An 18,880-nucleotide genomic window follows, 5' to 3' on the forward strand; every position below is an offset into this window, starting at 1 on the left:
CCTCCAAATGATGTGGGAGAGGAAGTGACATTAAATTTACTTATCACAATACTCTTTTCTTGACAGGTTTTCAATGCATTTTCCCCAAAATGGACCAGTGGAAAAAAGTAAGACCTTGATGTGTATTTATAGCAAAGCCATACTGAGCCTAGAAAGCATCATTTCCAAAAACCTTGAAGTATGCAAAGAGAAGTGACGATAAATTTTATCAAGGATAGATGGATGAGGACGTTCTTACAATTATTTTAATATTTGAATTCACATTATCTGTCACTGATGAACAATTTAAACACAAAAGTTCTTAAGAATCCTTTGGCACAAAAAATTTATAACTTTTTTTTGTCTCATGATTCCCATGACATTTCTTTGTCTTTTTGGAGAAATCTTAAGTTTTTGTAATTATGTCTACAATTTCTAAGTCATAATTCATTATTTCTCTGGAATGCAATCATGCACTATGTAATGTAATGTACTGTTTTCAACTTGTACTTTGAGGTGGGGAGGGGTAAGAAAATGCTTCATGTTTGAAGAATCTAGTTTCTGGTATGCTAGATCATTCTGTTCTGTATTTTTTTCCAAGTCCCGTTACTCAAATAACAGTCCCATCATCCATGCTTTTGTTTGCCTTTTTATGTTACTCTCAAATTGTATCTGTTATTTTCCAATCACCAATGGTCTCAGTTTCTCACCAGAAGAACTTCTAAGAGTGGAAAACTGTAAATGTCTCATTTGCTTTTTATCAAACCTTTACCTGTGTTGTCATTTTTTATATCAGTGTCCTTGTTGATAACATTCTCAAAAACACTCCAGTCTTATCACAATTAAAGATATTCTGGCTGTTATATCTCCTGCATAAACCATTCCATCTTTTACCCCAATCCTCCACAACTTCACTGCTGATTCTCCACCAACAACAGAACACTTAACATTGTGTGTAAAATCTGTATAATCACCCATTACTTGCAGCAAAGTTGTCATATCCCATATCAACTGATAAAATGTTGGCATTTCTTTAATCATCTGACCTGTGAGTGGAATGTTGTTGTCACATGCAGTGCAAAACCATTTGAAAATCTTGGCATTTAAACCTTATTTTCTTCATCCACTATATGTTCCCACTTCTGCAGAATATTTACTTCTCTTTTATGATGCTTTCTTTATCTTTCTACAATTAGATTTCTCACCAAAGAAATTTGAACTCACCCCTTTTTTTTTTAATTTAAGTACTTTTGCTGTTTGTTCAACATTAAAAAGTTTTCCTTTCCATAAGGACATGATGAACTTTTCAAAATTACCTTTCCTTTGTTGCAAACTATACCACTGTTCATTTGTGACCATTTGTAGCTTTCAAATGAAATGCTCTAGGTCTGGTACCCTGTTGTGTAAGTTTCTTTTCTCCGGATGAGAGAAAACAAAAAGGCTGTCATATCTAGATTATGTCACTAATTTGTGCTGATCAATAAAGTGCTTCTCTATTGTTACTATCTTGTAATCTTGATAATGGGAAAAAAAATGACATCTAAGGGAAACCACAAAGGCTATCATATCATTTTCTTGATAACTTGCACTGATCAAAACTGCACTTCTCAGCTTAGGTTCTTTATCAGTGTGATGGAAAAAAATGTGGATGCTTGTGAGAGGTACATCTGACATTTTTTCACTATAAGTAAAATAGTGGGCAAAGGTCACATTAGAGCAGTGGCCATCCTAAAAGAGTACTTTTGAACACAAACTCATTGATGCCAGTGGGTTCTGGCTATAAAAACTGGGTGGCCATGGCCATAGTTAGGGTTGTTTTAAATTGTATTATGCAAGAAGACCTTTACATAATTATACTGTAACTAAAACCTGCGATTCTAAATAGTCTTGATAATAGGTTGCTTCCCCTGCTTTACTCTAACAAGAAATCTGGGTCATTAGGATGTTTTCAGTTAAAACTGCTTCCAGTGTTGTTTACTACATATATATTATGAAAACAAACTGTTCAAGATTTTTCTAGATTTTGTATCTTCATCATATTTAATGGCAGATCACCATCATTTGTAAAATTCTAAAAGACCCATGTGCCAGGGTGTTTTATAAATGGCATCCATATTTGATGACAGATCATTATTTGTTTCATAAATCTGAAGGGCATTCATGACAGGAAACTTTGTCACATTTGATCAAAGTATGTTAAGTGGTGTCTTAAAAGAACTTTTGAATGGCTTTTCAAGTGTTGGTACTAGCATAAAAGTATCAACCTTCAGACCAGAATATTTTCTGTAAAATTGGTAAAAATCTGTCCAAAAGTTTCTGAAAAGAAGTCACATAGAGAGCTTTCTAGTTTTAATAATGGTGGCCATATTGGATCACAAACTGGCCTAATTTCAATAAATTTTAAAGCCCTTATTATCCGAATGCTGTCAAATTTGGTCAAGTTAGAACAAGCAAAATTTAAAGTTTTCTCTACTGTTACTAATGGCAGCCATGTGACAGTGATTCAGTGTCATTTTAACAAATTTTAACAACCTATCTACCCTTTTTGTCAAATACGTTCAAATTTTGTTCTGTAATTTTTATTTTAATGAAGTCATTTCAAGTTTGTCATTATTCAGTAATGATGACCATACTTGATGGCATATCAGCATCATCCGAACAAGTCTGAAAGACCTTAATGCCAGGATTGTTTGTGTCTAACACGGCCAAATTCTGTTTTGTAGTTTTTGAAAAGTCATTCCAAGGTTTTGTATTTTCAGTAATGGCAATCATACCTGATGGTGTATTACATTATTTGAAGTGGACAGGCCAGAATGCTTTCATTCAAATTTGATAAATTATCTGAAGTGGTTTTGGAGTAGTAGTTATAAAAAGCAACCATGAACAGACCATATCTCTGTGCAATACATAACCCCATAGTGAGAGAGCTGCCAGTAGCTTCCTGTGGGTCAGTGGTTCTTATCAGGGTTTTCCCTACTGGCTGCAATGTACAACCTATCTTTTACTGAGAAGTGACATTAAACCCCACAACAACAATGCATACTGAATCAAACTATGTTACATTATAACAAAGTACCATATTCACTTGATCTTAAAGGCCAGATGAGGTAGAAACAGTGTATAAACATTTACAAAACAAAGGAGTAATCATGTAACCCTTTACTAATCAATTTGTACAAAAATTCAAGCATTTGTTTACAGTGCAACATAAACAGCAAAATGTGTTCTTACCAAAAATACCAGAGCTCCCAGACCTTGTACGAGACACAACAAATATTTTCCCCGCAGCAGTATTCATCCTCTAAACATCTGGAAAATACAAGAAAAACCACCACATTCAATAATATAGCTTATTTTCTCAGAGTTGGTCAATTGGTCAAGTTGTTTTTATGTTATTATATTTTTAATTTTATACAATTAAACAATTACCAGGAATTTGTTAGCTAATAATGTATCTTTTGGGTGGTAAACCATTATTGGTATTATTTATTTTAGTCCTGATATCAGGTTCCAGGTCAAAAGCCATAACAAAAATATTTTGTTATGCATGTACAGGTACATGGATTTCTTGTGAACATGGTGGCTCAGACATGCATGAAAATATATATATGGATCATTTAAATCAGAATTGTTTGTTTGTTTTGGCAGCCTTTCTGCAAAGAAACAAACAAGGTAAATTGTAAATTATGCAACACTGAATGAGTCACCAAGGGAACAAATTTAAACTTGCTTAATCACCTTAAATTCAATCTCCCACTTACAATATAATGATAATCTTAATTAATCAAAGTCACATTTCTCTCACAAGATACATCAAAATGTCAATTAATAATAGTCACTTTTCTCTTACAAGATAATCAAAATCATTAATAATCACATTGCTCACAACATCAATATTTCTTGTAAATCATTAATAATCACATTGCTCATGACATCAATATTTCTTGTAAATCATTAATAATCACACTGCTCATGACATCAATATTTCTTGTAAATCATTAATAATCACATTGCTCACAACATCAGTATTTCTTGCGACTTATTAATAATCACATTGCTCACGACATCAATATTTCTTGCAACTTATTAATAATCACATTGCTCACGACATCAATATTTCTTGTAAATCATTAATAATCACATTGCTCACGACATCAATATTTCTTGTAAATCATTAATAATCACATTGCTCAAGACATCAGTATTTCTTGCGACTTATTAATAATCACATTGCTCACGACATCAATATTACTTGCAACTTATTAATAATCACATTGCTCACAACATCAATATTTCTTGTAAATCATTAATAATCACATTGCTCACGACATCAATATTTCTTGTAAATCATTAATAATCACATTGCTCACGACATCAATATTTCTTGTAAATCATTAATAATCACATTGCTCACGACATCAATATTTCTTGTAAATCATTAATAATCACATTGCTCACGACATCAATATTTCTTGTAAATCATTAATAATCACATTGCTCACGACATCAATATTTCTTGTAAATCATTAATAATCACATTGCTCACGACATCAATATTTCTTGTAAATCATTAATAATCACATTGCTCACGACATCAATATTTCTTGTAAATCATTAATAATCACATTGCTCACGACATCAATATTTCTTGCAACTGTCAAGCAGATTAAAAAGACAGGTTCATAAAGTACATCGTATAGAACTGGGTCAATGAATAAACTTCATGTCAATCAATGCTACCAAAATAAATTAATTAAGCCAAATGTATCTGCCATTTTCAGTATAAATGACTTCACGGAGAATTTTTTAAAATAGTGCTGAACAAGACAGCACTACTGCCTTCTGTAGACAACGTTCAACAACATCACTGAAAGAATGTTTTTTTGTTCATACTAAGTTTGAATATGGACTGCAAAAATAGCACCCACTATCATCTGAAGTTCAGCTTGAGTCTGGTACAATTGTATGCAAAACCACCAAAAACTTATTTACACATAATACAATTAAGATGATAATGTTCAATGATTTCAATACAGCATGGTAATAGAGGGTGGTGGTTCTTGGGAGTGGGGTCATTAAATAAAATGGTAGGTGTGTGTGTGATTTAGATTTTTAACGTAGCTTTAACAATTTTTCAGTCATATCACTATAATGTCTGCAGTGTGGCAGTTTGTAGTGATGTCTAGCACTGGGGCATCATGCTGCAGATAATGTAGCATGATGTCCCACCCAGTTACATTAGCCTGACACAAGGCCGACCAGTCCTAACACTAACATCTTAATGCTGAGCACCTAGTGATGAAAAATGGTAGTTACAAGTGCAAACTATGACATTTGACTTGACCCCAATGTCATTTAACTCTAGTTTTCAAAACTTAACCAAAGTGTGGATATGTTGGTGGTGAGATCATCATTTTCATTCAGAATAAATTAAATATTGCAAGAAGTATTTTAGTGAAAACCCCATGTCAATGTCCCCATTCATACAAGAATAACAGTGATAACAAGATCTTTGAGATGGTCACTACTGTTCGAGATGAAACGGGCAGTTCATTTATGTCACTATAAAGGTGCTTCTAGTGAAAATTACACATCAATAAGACCACCTATTGAGAAGAAAAAAGCCATACAGCAATTTTCAGGATGGCCATTTTGGAAGTCAGATGAGCCTCATCTAAAAATAAGAATAACTATACATTTCACAATTTTTTTATATCTATTATTTTTAATTTAAATGTTGATATAGCCTTCTGTTTAGGTGAAATAGCTGTTATGAGATCTTTTAAATTTTGGGCTGTCACAATGCCATCATTTCATTTATGGCCAACAGTGGCAATGATTTTTAAATTTTGGGCTGTCACACTGCCATCATTTCATTTATGGCCAACAGTGGCAATGATTTTTAAGATGGCCCATGGACCATCACTAATTTATTTAGGACCAATTAGATATGATAAGAAGTTTCTCAGTTTAAACCCCATGTCTAAAGGACCATGCATTCAGAAAGTAGATATATATGAGTTTGAGGGTATCATCAACAGCACTTTCATTTAGAACCGAAGATCTCAAATGACTATCCATCCAAGAATTCATTTACTGAAGATCTCAAATGACTATCAATCCATGAATTCATTCAGTGAAGATCTCAAATGACTATCAATCCAAGAATTCATTTAGTGAAGACCTCAAATGACTATCAATCCAAGAATTCATTTAGTGAAGACCTCAAATGACTAACAATCCAAGAATTCATTTAGTGAAGATCTGAAATGACTTTTAGTCCAAGAATTCATTTAATGAAAATCTGAAATGACTTTCAATCCAAGAATTCATTTAGTGAAGATCTCAAATGACTATCAATCCAAGAATTCATTTAGTGAAGATCTCAAATGACTTTCAACCCAAGAATTCATTTAGTGAAGATCTCAAATGACTTTCAATCCAAGAATTCATTTAGTGAAGATCTCCAATGACTTTCAATCCAAGAGAAGCAGCAACAACAAGATTTAAAAGATGACCTTGAAACTGGAGGTCTGATAAGAAACGTTTTGCTGATAATTGACTACAAATTAAAGAAATTTTACATAATGTCATAAAGGAAACATTTTGCTTACAACTAGCCTGACATCAAATAAGTTTGTCTTAGTAAGGAACAATATTACAATTTTCAAACTGACTGCCATTTAGGATTTCAGATCATACCATTTTTATTTAGGAACAAAAAGACATTAGAAGTGATATGACCATCTGTTCAGATGGGAGTTGTAGTGATAGCAAGATTTTCAAGATAGCCATCACATTTGTGTGTGTGTGTGTGTGTGAGGTTTCATGGTAACCATCAAAGAAGTTTAAAACAGGTGACAAAAAACTTGTTCTAATGGACAGCCAAAAGACAAAAAGGAATTAGTACAAGTTCTTTAAGTATATGACCAATACAGCCAAAAACTATGCATAATACAACACAAATGGAGAATACAATTATATTCTAAGAAATACTTTTAAGGAGATAAGACAGTCTAAGAAATAATGGAGCATATGAAGTAACATTCTAGTTCTTTATTTTGTGTTTGATAAAATACAATCTTGACCTGAATAATATTTTTTAAATTTCTTACTCTTCCACTTTATTTTACAGTGCTGCTAAAACATTGTTCATAGTCAGTTTGATACATCACTCCCTCATTATAATGTTGTCCATGGGAACCATGCAGTATACTGCAATATAGTGAGACTGCTTTATAATGAAATATACCATGAAGTACTCAAACATTATAACTCCCTCCATGGGATCCAAGTGGTGTAATGTCTTATAATGTGATTACCTTAAAATGAAATATACATGTATTAATACTGTAATCCTAATGTCCTTATAGCGAGACTGACTTAAAATGAATTATATTACATGGTACACCCACATTATAACTGTCCAGGGGAGCTATGCAGTATACAACCTTATAATGTGACTACCTTAAATACATCATCAATACAATATCACTACATGATTAAATGAGATATATGCCCACATCTACCTTTATAACAGGAATGGTATTATACCAAACAGCCTTACAGCGATGGATTGCTGTATATCTTGCATGATCTAGATGTTAATTTTCTAACAGTATATCTGGCGAAATGATACTGTTATGGCTGAAAGACAGTCTCCACATGTATGTGAGAAAAAGCTAATTTTGCTTTAGCCATATCAAAATTTCTGCAAATCAGGATATAAACCACCTACACTATAACCCTGAAATTTTGTGTCCAAATTATACTTGTTGAACAACTAGCAGTCTAATGACAAAAAACGATGTTTCTTCATTTTAACTGCCGAGTGTTAAAACCATCACAGTTGATATTCCTCATTGATATTATGATTTTCAAACAAACTTTTCAAGTTGGCCATAATGAAAGTCAGATTGACACCATTTACACATATGACAAACTAGACAGTGCACAAAGTTTTTCTGTGAAAACCCATATGACCATTCAATCCAGTGGATTAGTGATAACATGATTTCCAAGATGGCCACTGTGATGACCATACTGGATGTCTGAGCAGCACCACTTTCATTCAAAACCAACCAGACATCCTAAGTCATTTAGTACAACCATATGCTGATACATACCATCCACTCAGGAGGATTAGTGATCATAACATTTTCATGATGGCCACTATGGTGGCCATATTGGAGGTGCATACAGCATGCAGTACCATTTTCATTTGGGAACAACAAGGCATTACAAGGAGTCTTTCATTGAAAACCTCATGTTGATGTGATCTTCCATTTATGAGCAACAGGGATGAAACGATTCACTGATATATCGATGCATCAATAGTTTTGCTGCACCAATAAACATATCGATACAAGATGTGGAGAATCAATACAAAACAATACTTACCATATGCAAGCTAATTTAATCCTACACATTCATGAATAATTATTAGTTGTTTACCATGTTATTCTTTAAATTCAGAATTTATCTAAGACAGCTGTTGCAGGCACAGGCATTCATTATTGTTAGTAAAAACTAAAAATACTATTGTGAACACTTGCCTTCTACAAACACAAAGTGATATTCATAATCTGCCTTCCCCAACCAGTTTCATGCTAATTATCTTATCTTAACCACATGCTCAATGTAAAGGAGACATTCTAAATGTGTTCCATGTGTATAAAAAAATACATTACTCATCATTTAATAGCCATTTTTACACAAAGTTTCTAACTGATCTGTATATTGTATATTTTGGTCGAATTTGTGCATTTGGTGAGCAGTCATGTACAAGAACTCCTGCAAATATGAAAATGTACTCTTTTTATGCAGATATATTTAATCAGTGGCTGAATAAACTGCTGGGACAAATAAAATTTGCACAGAATTGGTGAGGAGGCAGATTTCAAACATCATGAGTTTGTTTACATAACTTTTTTATTATTTTTTCAAAGAATGGGAGTGGGTGTTAGACTTAGGTGCTGTAGTTCTCCTTTTTCACTAACAAAAACAAGTACTTGTGGCTATGGCAGCTGTTTTTTCTCTCTTTGCATGAAGTAAAATGTTACTGATAATGTTGGTATTCATCCCCACTCCCACACCTGGACTTGTTCTAAATTAGGTTTTCTCTGCATGGGGAAATGGAATTATTTCTTTAGTAGCGAAGATAACAACAAAATGCCTTCCAAGTTTGAAGGAGACAAGACACTGATAATAATATGTTTTTAAGGCTTTCATGCAGTGCTAAACCAAGGGCATGGTGGCTAAATCTAGTCTTCTCTCTTATCAAGTGGAGCCTGCCATAAATGGACTAAAACGATGAATAAAACTCACTGACAACTAACAGGTAGTCTGTTTGAAAGTATGTGTCGGTCTGTAATCTGCATACTGGAAATAAAACCAGTATGTCAACATACATAAAAGGGCACCACCTACCAATGACATATTATCTTACGATGGAAAGACCATCAAGTATATCGATAGTCAGTGTTTCCCTTTTACCCTAATTTGTGCTTCAGAGACCCCCAACATTTTAATTTGAACCCCAGTTTTGAAGCCAAAGGGTTTTCTTTGATGCAGTCTGACCCTCAATTCCGACACTAAGGGGATTTTTTTCACTCTCAATCTTTCACCCCTAGGGGAGACACTAAGATAGTGTGTTGTATTGTTGTCTTTGTATCATAAATCTATCAATATGCTGCACAGGTATATCATTTTACCTCTAATGAGCAGTAGCAATAACTGAATAACTGAAATTTCACTGTTTGATTACAACACACAGTGTTGAGCATGAAAATGCATTATAAATGCCTGAATGTACAGACCTTGCCAAATCATTCAATTCTGAAAATGAAGTTTAGATTTTCAGTCTTATAAAATAATCTGTAAGTACATGTATCAAAACCAAATATACATCATCCATGCAAGCAATACAGGTGGCTAAATGGAAAACCTCTGAGTCATGACTTTGTAAGCTAGATGGTTCTTGTTGATGCACAATTTAATTTTATCCCTCTGGTCCACTTTTGGGGATATTTCTGGTAAATAAACTGTCAAAATGAAGTATTTTGGTACTTTAGACTATGATCACTTCTTCTGTGTTCATACACTGGAGGGGGGTATCAAAATCTTAGATGGTTAGATGCATGGTTTGTTTAGATGTGCATACAAAATTAACTTCTACCAAGGCAAATTTCGCAGAAAAATTCATGAAAATGAGGACAAATGGTCTACTATTTTACAAGAAGTTCCATTATCAAAAACTTAGACCACTTCTTTTTAACTGCCGAGTGTTGAAAACATTTCTAATATGCTAATGAGCATTAAAATGCTCCCATCAGCCACTGTGGCAGCCATATTGTATGTAAGATTGGCATCATATTCATTTTGACAAACTGGACACAATTCGAAGACTTTTGGTGAAAACCCCATGGTGATATGACCACATGTTATGAAAAATTTAGTGACAAGATTTTCAGTGTTCATTATGGAAGCCATATCTGATGTCAAATCAGCACCATTTTAATTCAGGAACAACTTGATAATTATTCTAGTGAAAACCACATGCCAACATAACTTTTCACTTAAGAGTAGTAATAACAAGACTTTCAGGATGGCTGCCATAATGGACAGCAGATAAACCACTTTTCATTTAATTTCAACTAGAAATTATAAGAAGTCATCTAACAAAAACTTAATGTTGGTAGTGCTTTCCATCTGGGAGTAGCGACAAGATTTTCAAGACGGCCACTCTGTTGGCAATAGTGGATATCATATCTGCACATTTTTTAAAATTTAAGACCAACTCAGGACACCATAAAAAGTCTTCCACTGAAAAAATAAATAAGACTTTCCATTCCAGCGAAGTAGCAATAATAGGATTTCATGATGGCTGCCTTGCGGGCCATATTGTTAGGGGGCACTCACAAGTTAATATGTACTTTTGAGAGAGTTACGTATGTAAGGTGAAGTAGTTTGCATTTAAAACATGCACAATGGAGAGAATGTTGGCATACCTCTATGCTACATTAATGTAATGTGGATGATATTTCTTTGGATATTGTACTTTTGGAAATTTTACATGATTTAAGCACACTGCTAACTAAAATGACTGCTCCCTTGTGTTAAAAAAATCAGCCTGAATTAGTCTAAAGTACACTATACATAGCAGCTATTAAAATAGGGAAAATGAATTTTGCCAGACTAGACAATACCAGCTTCTGAAAGTGCAATGAATGAATTACCAAATATATAAAATGTAAAAAAAAGTTATCGGCTCTTTTTTATACAATTTACCTCTGAAGTGAAAATGACCAAGTAGAGCTAGCACTTTTTTGAAAGGTGCACATCTGAAGTAAGGTCAAACTGTATACTCTATAACCCACAGTACACACATCAATCACACACCAAAATAAAGGGAATTAAAGGTTCTTTGAATTATACCTAAGATATACAAGGTCTTTTTTAAATAGCCAGTATAACCAGTGAGGAAAGCCGGGGAAATTCTTTTTCTTTAAAATCCTAACCCTATGCAAAATACGAAACTGTAGAGTGCCACCTTAATCAGATCAGTGCCATTTATAGTTAGGACCTCCTTTGCTGAATTGAAGACCATCAGTTGACCGCTGATAACTCTATACTTAAGTTTTAAACCAATACCACATGATAGTGAAATTTTAGCTACCCTACTCCACTGCATGATTCATTCAATTTCCATATGGCATAGCGTACATCTATGATTCTCTAGCCCTGTTTAATCTGATGATTTAGACTGAACCACACAGACCAGTGGCATAGGTGTCAACCCTTTGAGATGAAAACCTGTACGCCAGACCAATAAAAACCTTACAAACACTAAAAAAACTTACACAAAAAAATATATTCATACATTATATAAGATCAATAGTACTGCTTTAGAACTACACATATTTACATAATTATTTACATTTCTGAAACTTTATTTCATTCTTTATACTTATAACACTATCATCTTCCTGCTTTGGTTAGGCAAAGAAGCTTTTGTTGGATGCTCCCTTCCTCATTTCAAAATTTCTTTCATGTCAGTTCTGTCCTGAATTGTTCCTCCAGATCATATATACTCGACACCACCACTTTAATGTCTTTACTGCATATTTTACAAAAAGCATGTGAAGATCCTAACATGAAAACATCTACAATGCCAGGGAAGACTTTAATCTGATCAGCCTGAAATTTGCCACAACTTCAGTCAGTGTCTTCAAGCTTGCGTTTGAGTTAGACTCAGCCATTTGATGGATGGAATATTTAACTAGATGAAAGAAATATAAAAAAAAATTAAAATTTTTAGATTTGACATAAAATATAGGAAGATCTCCCAATTACAAATGTGTTGGGAATTTATATTTTTTCCCATAAACCCCAAGCTATTACGCCAGGAACTCTCCACAAATTAAAATCAAGAAATAACAAAATTGACACAGTAGCAGTCTAAGTTTATACCTCATAAGCCGTTGATCGTTTGTATTAAAATTGCATATCTGGTGTTTGAAGAGTTATGAAATTGCAATATAAAGTGCCAATTTTGGTCACAAATTTGATATAAATTGGCAGTGTTTCATCACATATTTTCGAGCCATGAGAATGATGTCACTTAGTATCTGTACTACGTCCGTCATTATGGTAATGCATATTCCTGTTATGCATGATGTATATGACAAACTTAACTCAAAACTATAACAGCACAATAAAATGCTGGTGCTTAAGTCAGTATTTATTTTTAATTAGTATGCTGTTACAAATTCAACAAACTGACTTTATCTCACAGTATGAAAATTGATACATTTGATAGTAATAAGTATAAACAATAAAATAATGTATAAAAAAAGAAAACATACTTACTACACAGGTAGTTAGTCAATATTAGAAATCTGAGCATCAAATTTCAGAGTGATAAACGACAAGATCTTCACACACAGGAGTTGAACCATGAATGTAACTCGTTTCATTATCAAAGGAAAAGCTCGCTTTTGACGATGATTGAATTGGTTGTTCAGCCACTCTAGTTTCACTGAATTCTCATTCTAAACAAAAATTATGCTCAGAGTCCCTGATGCGAACATAACGAGAGAAGAAAAAAATTGTATGAAAAAATCATACAAAACGGTTGTACAGCCGTACACTGATGAAAAAGGAAAAAATCACGTAAAAATTACAGGTAATCTGGAGAAGTTGACACCTATGCAGTAGAATAACATTATGCACTGACAGATCTGAGTATTAGCACTAATTCCTAAAGCTCTGAATTATAATATTCTGATAAATTCATAAAGCTAATTCTGAATAATTCATACTGCTAGAACCATAACTCATCATGAATATTTGTAAAATCCATGGAATCAACATTAAGAAGCATTACTCACCTGTCAGAATCGCAGTAATAACCAAATACCTGTGGAATGAAAGAAAATGAAAGCTGAATCAGCATCACTATATGAACAAATGACCATATATATGAAGATATTGGAACTTATGTGGATAGAAGCCTTGAAGAAATTTTTTTATATCTTGAATTCATCTAAAAAAATTAGGTTTACTCCATTTGGAAATCTGGAGGATTGTTAAAACCAAAGAAAACTAAAAAAAAAACTATATACTTTAATTGAATGAATCTGTTTAAAGTTTGGATTTTCTATTTTGAATATTCTATATCAAACAAAGTTATTCTTGTTCTCCTAATACAAAGCAATGACAAGACGATAAATAAAACCAATTAGTTATTCTATTTAATGTTACTGAAATGCATTCTGCATGCTTTCATATATATATATATATATATATATATATGTATGTATATATATGCATTGCCACAGATGCATAATATTTAAGATTAAATGAAGCTTTTTTTCAGGTAAAAGAAAGCATGCATTCAGTAACAGATTATATATGTGTGTGTGTGTATTCCAAACCAAAAATATACTAAAAGTAAAGATTTATTTAATCCATACAATACAGTTTGATGGTTAAACAGAAAAAAAAGCAATATGTATTTCAAAAAAAATAATGTACAGGCTTCCCTTATATCTACTCCTGTTTTCCTGCTACAAAAAGACCCAATACACAACATCTTTAGAACAAACAAGTAATGGGCACTATAATATAAATAATAAATGTTCAAACTTATTGTATTCTGATCAGTCATTAGTGATACGTAGAACAAGAACCTGTTCTTTGTATACTGTCGAATTTTGAAATGTATTGGACCTGAAAGTTGACTACATTGAGCATTAAAATTTTATCACATTTAATCCAGAAAAGTCTTTATGATGGGTCACCTCAACATTTCTTATTTTCTCCCCCCACCCACCCAGCATGTCAGTGTTAAAACTTGACAGGCTAGAATTTATGACTCAGAGAGATTGACCAAGGTAATGCTACGCTGTTCTGAGAAAGTAAACATTTGAGCTACCAACCATAACTGCATGATAGGAACCCATGTCAACTTATCATTTTCAAAGGGAAATTGATATGCCCCTTACTTCATTAATTCTATGCTGTCTGAAATCTGATGGAAGAAATATTATCTTAGGAAAAATTTAGGAACTGCTGCTTACAATTGGCCAGAGTAAATTAAGGTGTACACTTTGAAAATAATGTGAATTTAAAGTGACGACCTTAGCTGAAATTCTTTAGTCTTAAAATTCCTGAGAGAAGAAGTTTGACTCCAAGGATGCCTAAAAAGGATAGTGCTTTCCTTCTTAAACAAGGAAAGGGGACCAGGTGGCTGTCTTGTAAGAAAAGACTTGTTTAGTCCTAGAATGTACAATTTCTGAAAAAGAACAGCATTAAGGAACAGCTTTCTGGGAAGAGACAGGCCAGTCCAAAGATGGAGGTCTGAAAAAAGAAGTGACGAGTTCAGAATAAAGGATTAGGAAGTCCAGGAAGGGATGAAGCATAGAAAATAGGAAGGCTTGAGGAAAAAGGAAGATGTTGATACACGGTCACAGAAGAAAGGAGATGCAATCAGTCATGGACATTGCACTCTTTTCACCACTTGTTATTATGATGAAATAAATCCAAATTAGACACTGCTATTAAATTCTGTTGACATAATTTAGACTGAATTGGAATTGCCACTATTAATTTGCTTTGATTAAATTTTTTATTTTTCGTGTCTAAAAGGGCTCATATTGCATTATTTCTTCCCAGTATTCTTGCTCATTTCTCTGTTGAAATTCCATCTTCCACTCCCACCGTGCTATAATATCAAGGGAGATGATCCTCTAGATAACACCAGCCAAATCCAATTAACCACCCTCTTACTAAGAGGGTGACATTACATACACCTTTATTATTTTATATGACATTACTGGTGTACCATCACCAGTATGACACAGACTTCATTCTAGTCTGCACCCTTGTGCCAAAGACCCTTATTTTCATCTTTCGTTCACACAAAATAATCCTCTCATTGTACCCATAGGGCACATCAGAAAAGACCCAAGAAAATAAGGAATAAAGATAGCAACATATATAGTGCGCTCAAAGCCAAAGAAGCAATCTAATCAATTTAATTAGCCAACAGAAATGTCTTACTGGTTTTGCATGGGTACCAATCAAAACCACATGAGATCATAACAGAAACTTTAGAAGAATAGAGGAGAACTTCAGCAAAAACACTGATGCATTTATTGTTCAGGCAAAATTGTTGACAAATGTCCAAAATATAAGTACATTCTAGAGGAACATTCTGGTTGCTAGGATATATTCAAATTCCAGTACAAAAAGACTGTGACAGTGGAGGTCAATAATGATCACAGAATATGGACCTATTAAAGTAGACTCTTCAAGCATTAAATATTTTATTGCGGAGTTTTCCACAATTTCCTTGTCTATTAAAATTATTGTCATCTGAAGAGGGGGACAAATGTTATTTTTTGAGAACAAGCAAACTGTAGAAAACATTTTGTAGTCTGACTCAACAACAATTAATTCAAAGCAATACTGGAATAGTAAATAGTTTGGGCAGAAAATAATAATCCATTACATTATTGCCTTAGACTAACAAGTAGATTTCCATTTTTTTAATTTTCTGACCCCAAGGTAAGAGTAATGCATGGAGACTGTCTAGTGAGGACTTATGAACTCCACATGTTACTCTTACCTAAGGGTAATGCCGCATTGTATGCATGTGTCTGAAACTTAAAAAAAAAGGTCAACAAACAACGGATAGGTATTCTACTTAATGGTCTAACGAGTTCAAATCATACTAGTCCTACTATGTACGACAACACCACCCCTCAATATTTGTGTTTTTAGGTCAGTCTTACTGCCTAAATAATCAAGGATTAAAGGATCAAAAATATCTTGAATGAAATGAAGCTAGCTAAATAATATAATTTTGGCATTACCCGGCTTCCATTGCATTCCTGCCAACTAAAATTTAGGTTACGAGAACTTGAAAGCATATCCATTTGCCTGTGTAATAATATGAATTTCTTAGAAAAAAAAACATCAGAATAAATAAAGTCCATCTAAAGTGAGATGACTTCAATCGTACAAAAGTGTCAATATGGGCTGCTAAGTGTATGAGATATTCCTGAAAATCTGACTGCTTGTTCCATTGTCTGGTACTTGGTAACAGCCATATCTAGTGTGAAATTCAAAATGGCCACAGGAAAGTGGGTTGTGCTATTCCATGTGGATTTACAAGTCACTACACACAGAATTTCATCAAGAAATATTATGTATATATCACCAAAAGAACCCTTCAACTGATGGTAGCTCAATGGCCACGAGAAATACCATTAAGTGTATAAAATGAACAACAATGTGTGTAGACAATATTGGTAGGTTTCAATGAACAGGCAATATCAGCCCCATAACCACCAATCAATATCATCGTAGGTATGGAGCCATTACTTGGACACTAGAGAGCAATGTAAAACAAACCCACTAATATCTGGGTAGGCATCATACATTGTTGGACTACCTGTGATACCAATTTCTTGAATAAACATGATACTGCATTACTGGTCAAATGAATCACATCTAAATTTTAACAAAACAAAAAAAAAATGGTAAAGGATAACAACAGTATTTTGGTCTGCAATGTGAACTAGTCCAACAATATCTCAAGATTTTTTTTACATGACTGGTAATAGTCCTACAATGTAAGACATAGCACATGTTGTTTTTGTTTTAGTGCTATATCTTACTATCCAAATAATGACCTTGCATAGCGTGTTCTGATGTCGGTTGAGATCGGAATGAGTAGTCAAAGTTTCAGGAATATCTCACACACTTCGTAGCCTATATCGACATTCTTCCACTAATTTATGCGTATTTAATATACTTACTTCAGTCTTTATCCTGGTGGAATGACAATATGACAGTAGCAAATGGATGCAATTTCAAGTTTCCGTTAACATACATTTGAATTTGTTGCAATGCGACAGTAGTTGAGGTATGCAAAAGTATGTTTAAGTTGGTTCAAATGGGGGATATGTTTCTTTAACAAAACGAAACGTTGCTTACAGTTCCAATAGGCATAATATATTTGTATTCGTTTCGTTAAAGAATATTTAAACTTAGCTCAATTTTTGTATTCCCAGCCAAATGAAAAAATGAAACTTGAAAATAGGTCCATTTCTTTTGTGAGAATTTTAGTTTATTAGAGACAAGACATCAGGGTAAGTAAAGTCTGACAAAAAAAAAAGTATAACTTTACTTTGTAGAAAAGCGTCGTTACACCGTTAATCGACATCAAAACACGCTACACAGCGCCGTTAGTTAGGCAGTAAGATCCATCCCCCCCCCCCCAAAGAAAAATATCGGGTGATGTGTCTTACGTTGTAGGACTAGGCTGGCAGTGGCACCAGTATGTCATGAGAAGTAAAGTAGAGATCTACAATGTGGACCATTTAAAATTGTTAACAGGTTCCATTCTTATTATGTATAGCAATTTTTTACTTCGAATACAGCATATACTATTATAATTTACATATTCGCATCGAAATTTATGTACATGAAGGAAATGCAATCAATAGGTAAACGCTTGATCCTTGGGTCAGAACATGCAACGTAACGGTCAGGTGACAACAAAATTACATGTATGACACTAGATACTTTTTCACAACCGTCAAGGTTGCAGATAATGACTGAATGGATCAGACTATGAATACAAAAAGAATTGTTACAAGATTTACATTTGTACTTACAGTCTTCGGAGTGAAAGAAACCAAAATAAACAACTTTCTCATATCAATTGTCGCCATTTCTTTAACCTCTGACCTTAAACATCAATCGGAATAACCTCGGCGTTAAACATGCATGCAACAAAAACAAAAACTGGGCGTATTTAGGCCAATAAAACTTAACAAGTTCCGGTTTTTTTTTAAAAACCGATCACTCCAAAAATTGCATTATGGGATTGCGAACTGCAAGCAGGATTTACTTATCTCCGAAGTTAAAGAGTTTTATTACGTGCTAAAACTACGCACCTCCGAAAATGAAGATTTGACAAAGGAAATACTCCATTAAGCATATGCAATTTTACGCTATGCAAAAAACATATATTAAACACGTTTTGAAAATTTTTTCTAAGTTTGAAGTTCATGAAAATTGATAAAGCAATGGGGACTCGTGTTTGGAACTAATTTAATGCTTTTAATGTACATACGTGACCTTAGAGTTAGTCAGCGTAGGGATAATATCCATAATTTGATAGTAAATATCCACATTGCTGAGTCGCTTATTTGCGACAATGGTACATTGTGGTGTCTAGTTTACTTCTCTCCTGAGTCTCAAAAATAGCCATTCGAAATATCTTTCCTTCTTTCATTTACGAGTAGAAAAACAGACTGGGGGGTGGGGATCTTAGTGGGCGCACGAACATCCGGCTAGATGTGTGAAGAACATGTATTTCTTTTTA

At 33.6% G+C, this 18,880-nt stretch overlaps 1 protein-coding gene across 2 annotated transcripts in view; it reads right to left on the reverse strand.

Moving 5' to 3' along the window:
* The window catches only part of LOC149776485 (uncharacterized), a 150,238-nt gene extending 131,990 nt beyond the window's left edge, over positions 1-18,248 (reverse strand). Inside the window, exons 1-3 of one of the 2 annotated variants that reach the window (XM_089940918.1) lie at positions 18,168-18,248; positions 13,371-13,399; positions 3,211-3,288 (exon numbers count right to left, since the gene is read on the reverse strand). In XM_089940918.1, the coding sequence (XP_089797044.1) occupies positions 3,211-3,288; positions 13,371-13,399; positions 18,168-18,224 (164 nt within the window). In that variant the 5' untranslated portion in view covers positions 18,225-18,248. The remainder of the gene's footprint in view (positions 1-3,210; positions 3,289-13,370; positions 13,400-18,167) is intronic. The other variant, XM_089940919.1, reaches the window with a different exon arrangement.
* Between the last annotated feature and the right edge of the window lie 632 nt (positions 18,249-18,880).

Source organism: Sinohyriopsis cumingii, chromosome 18, assembly GCF_028554795.1.
Source record: "Sinohyriopsis cumingii isolate HCF-2022 chromosome 18, ASM2855479v2, whole genome shotgun sequence".
Taxonomy (NCBI): Eukaryota; Metazoa; Mollusca; class Bivalvia; order Unionida; family Unionidae; genus Sinohyriopsis; species Sinohyriopsis cumingii.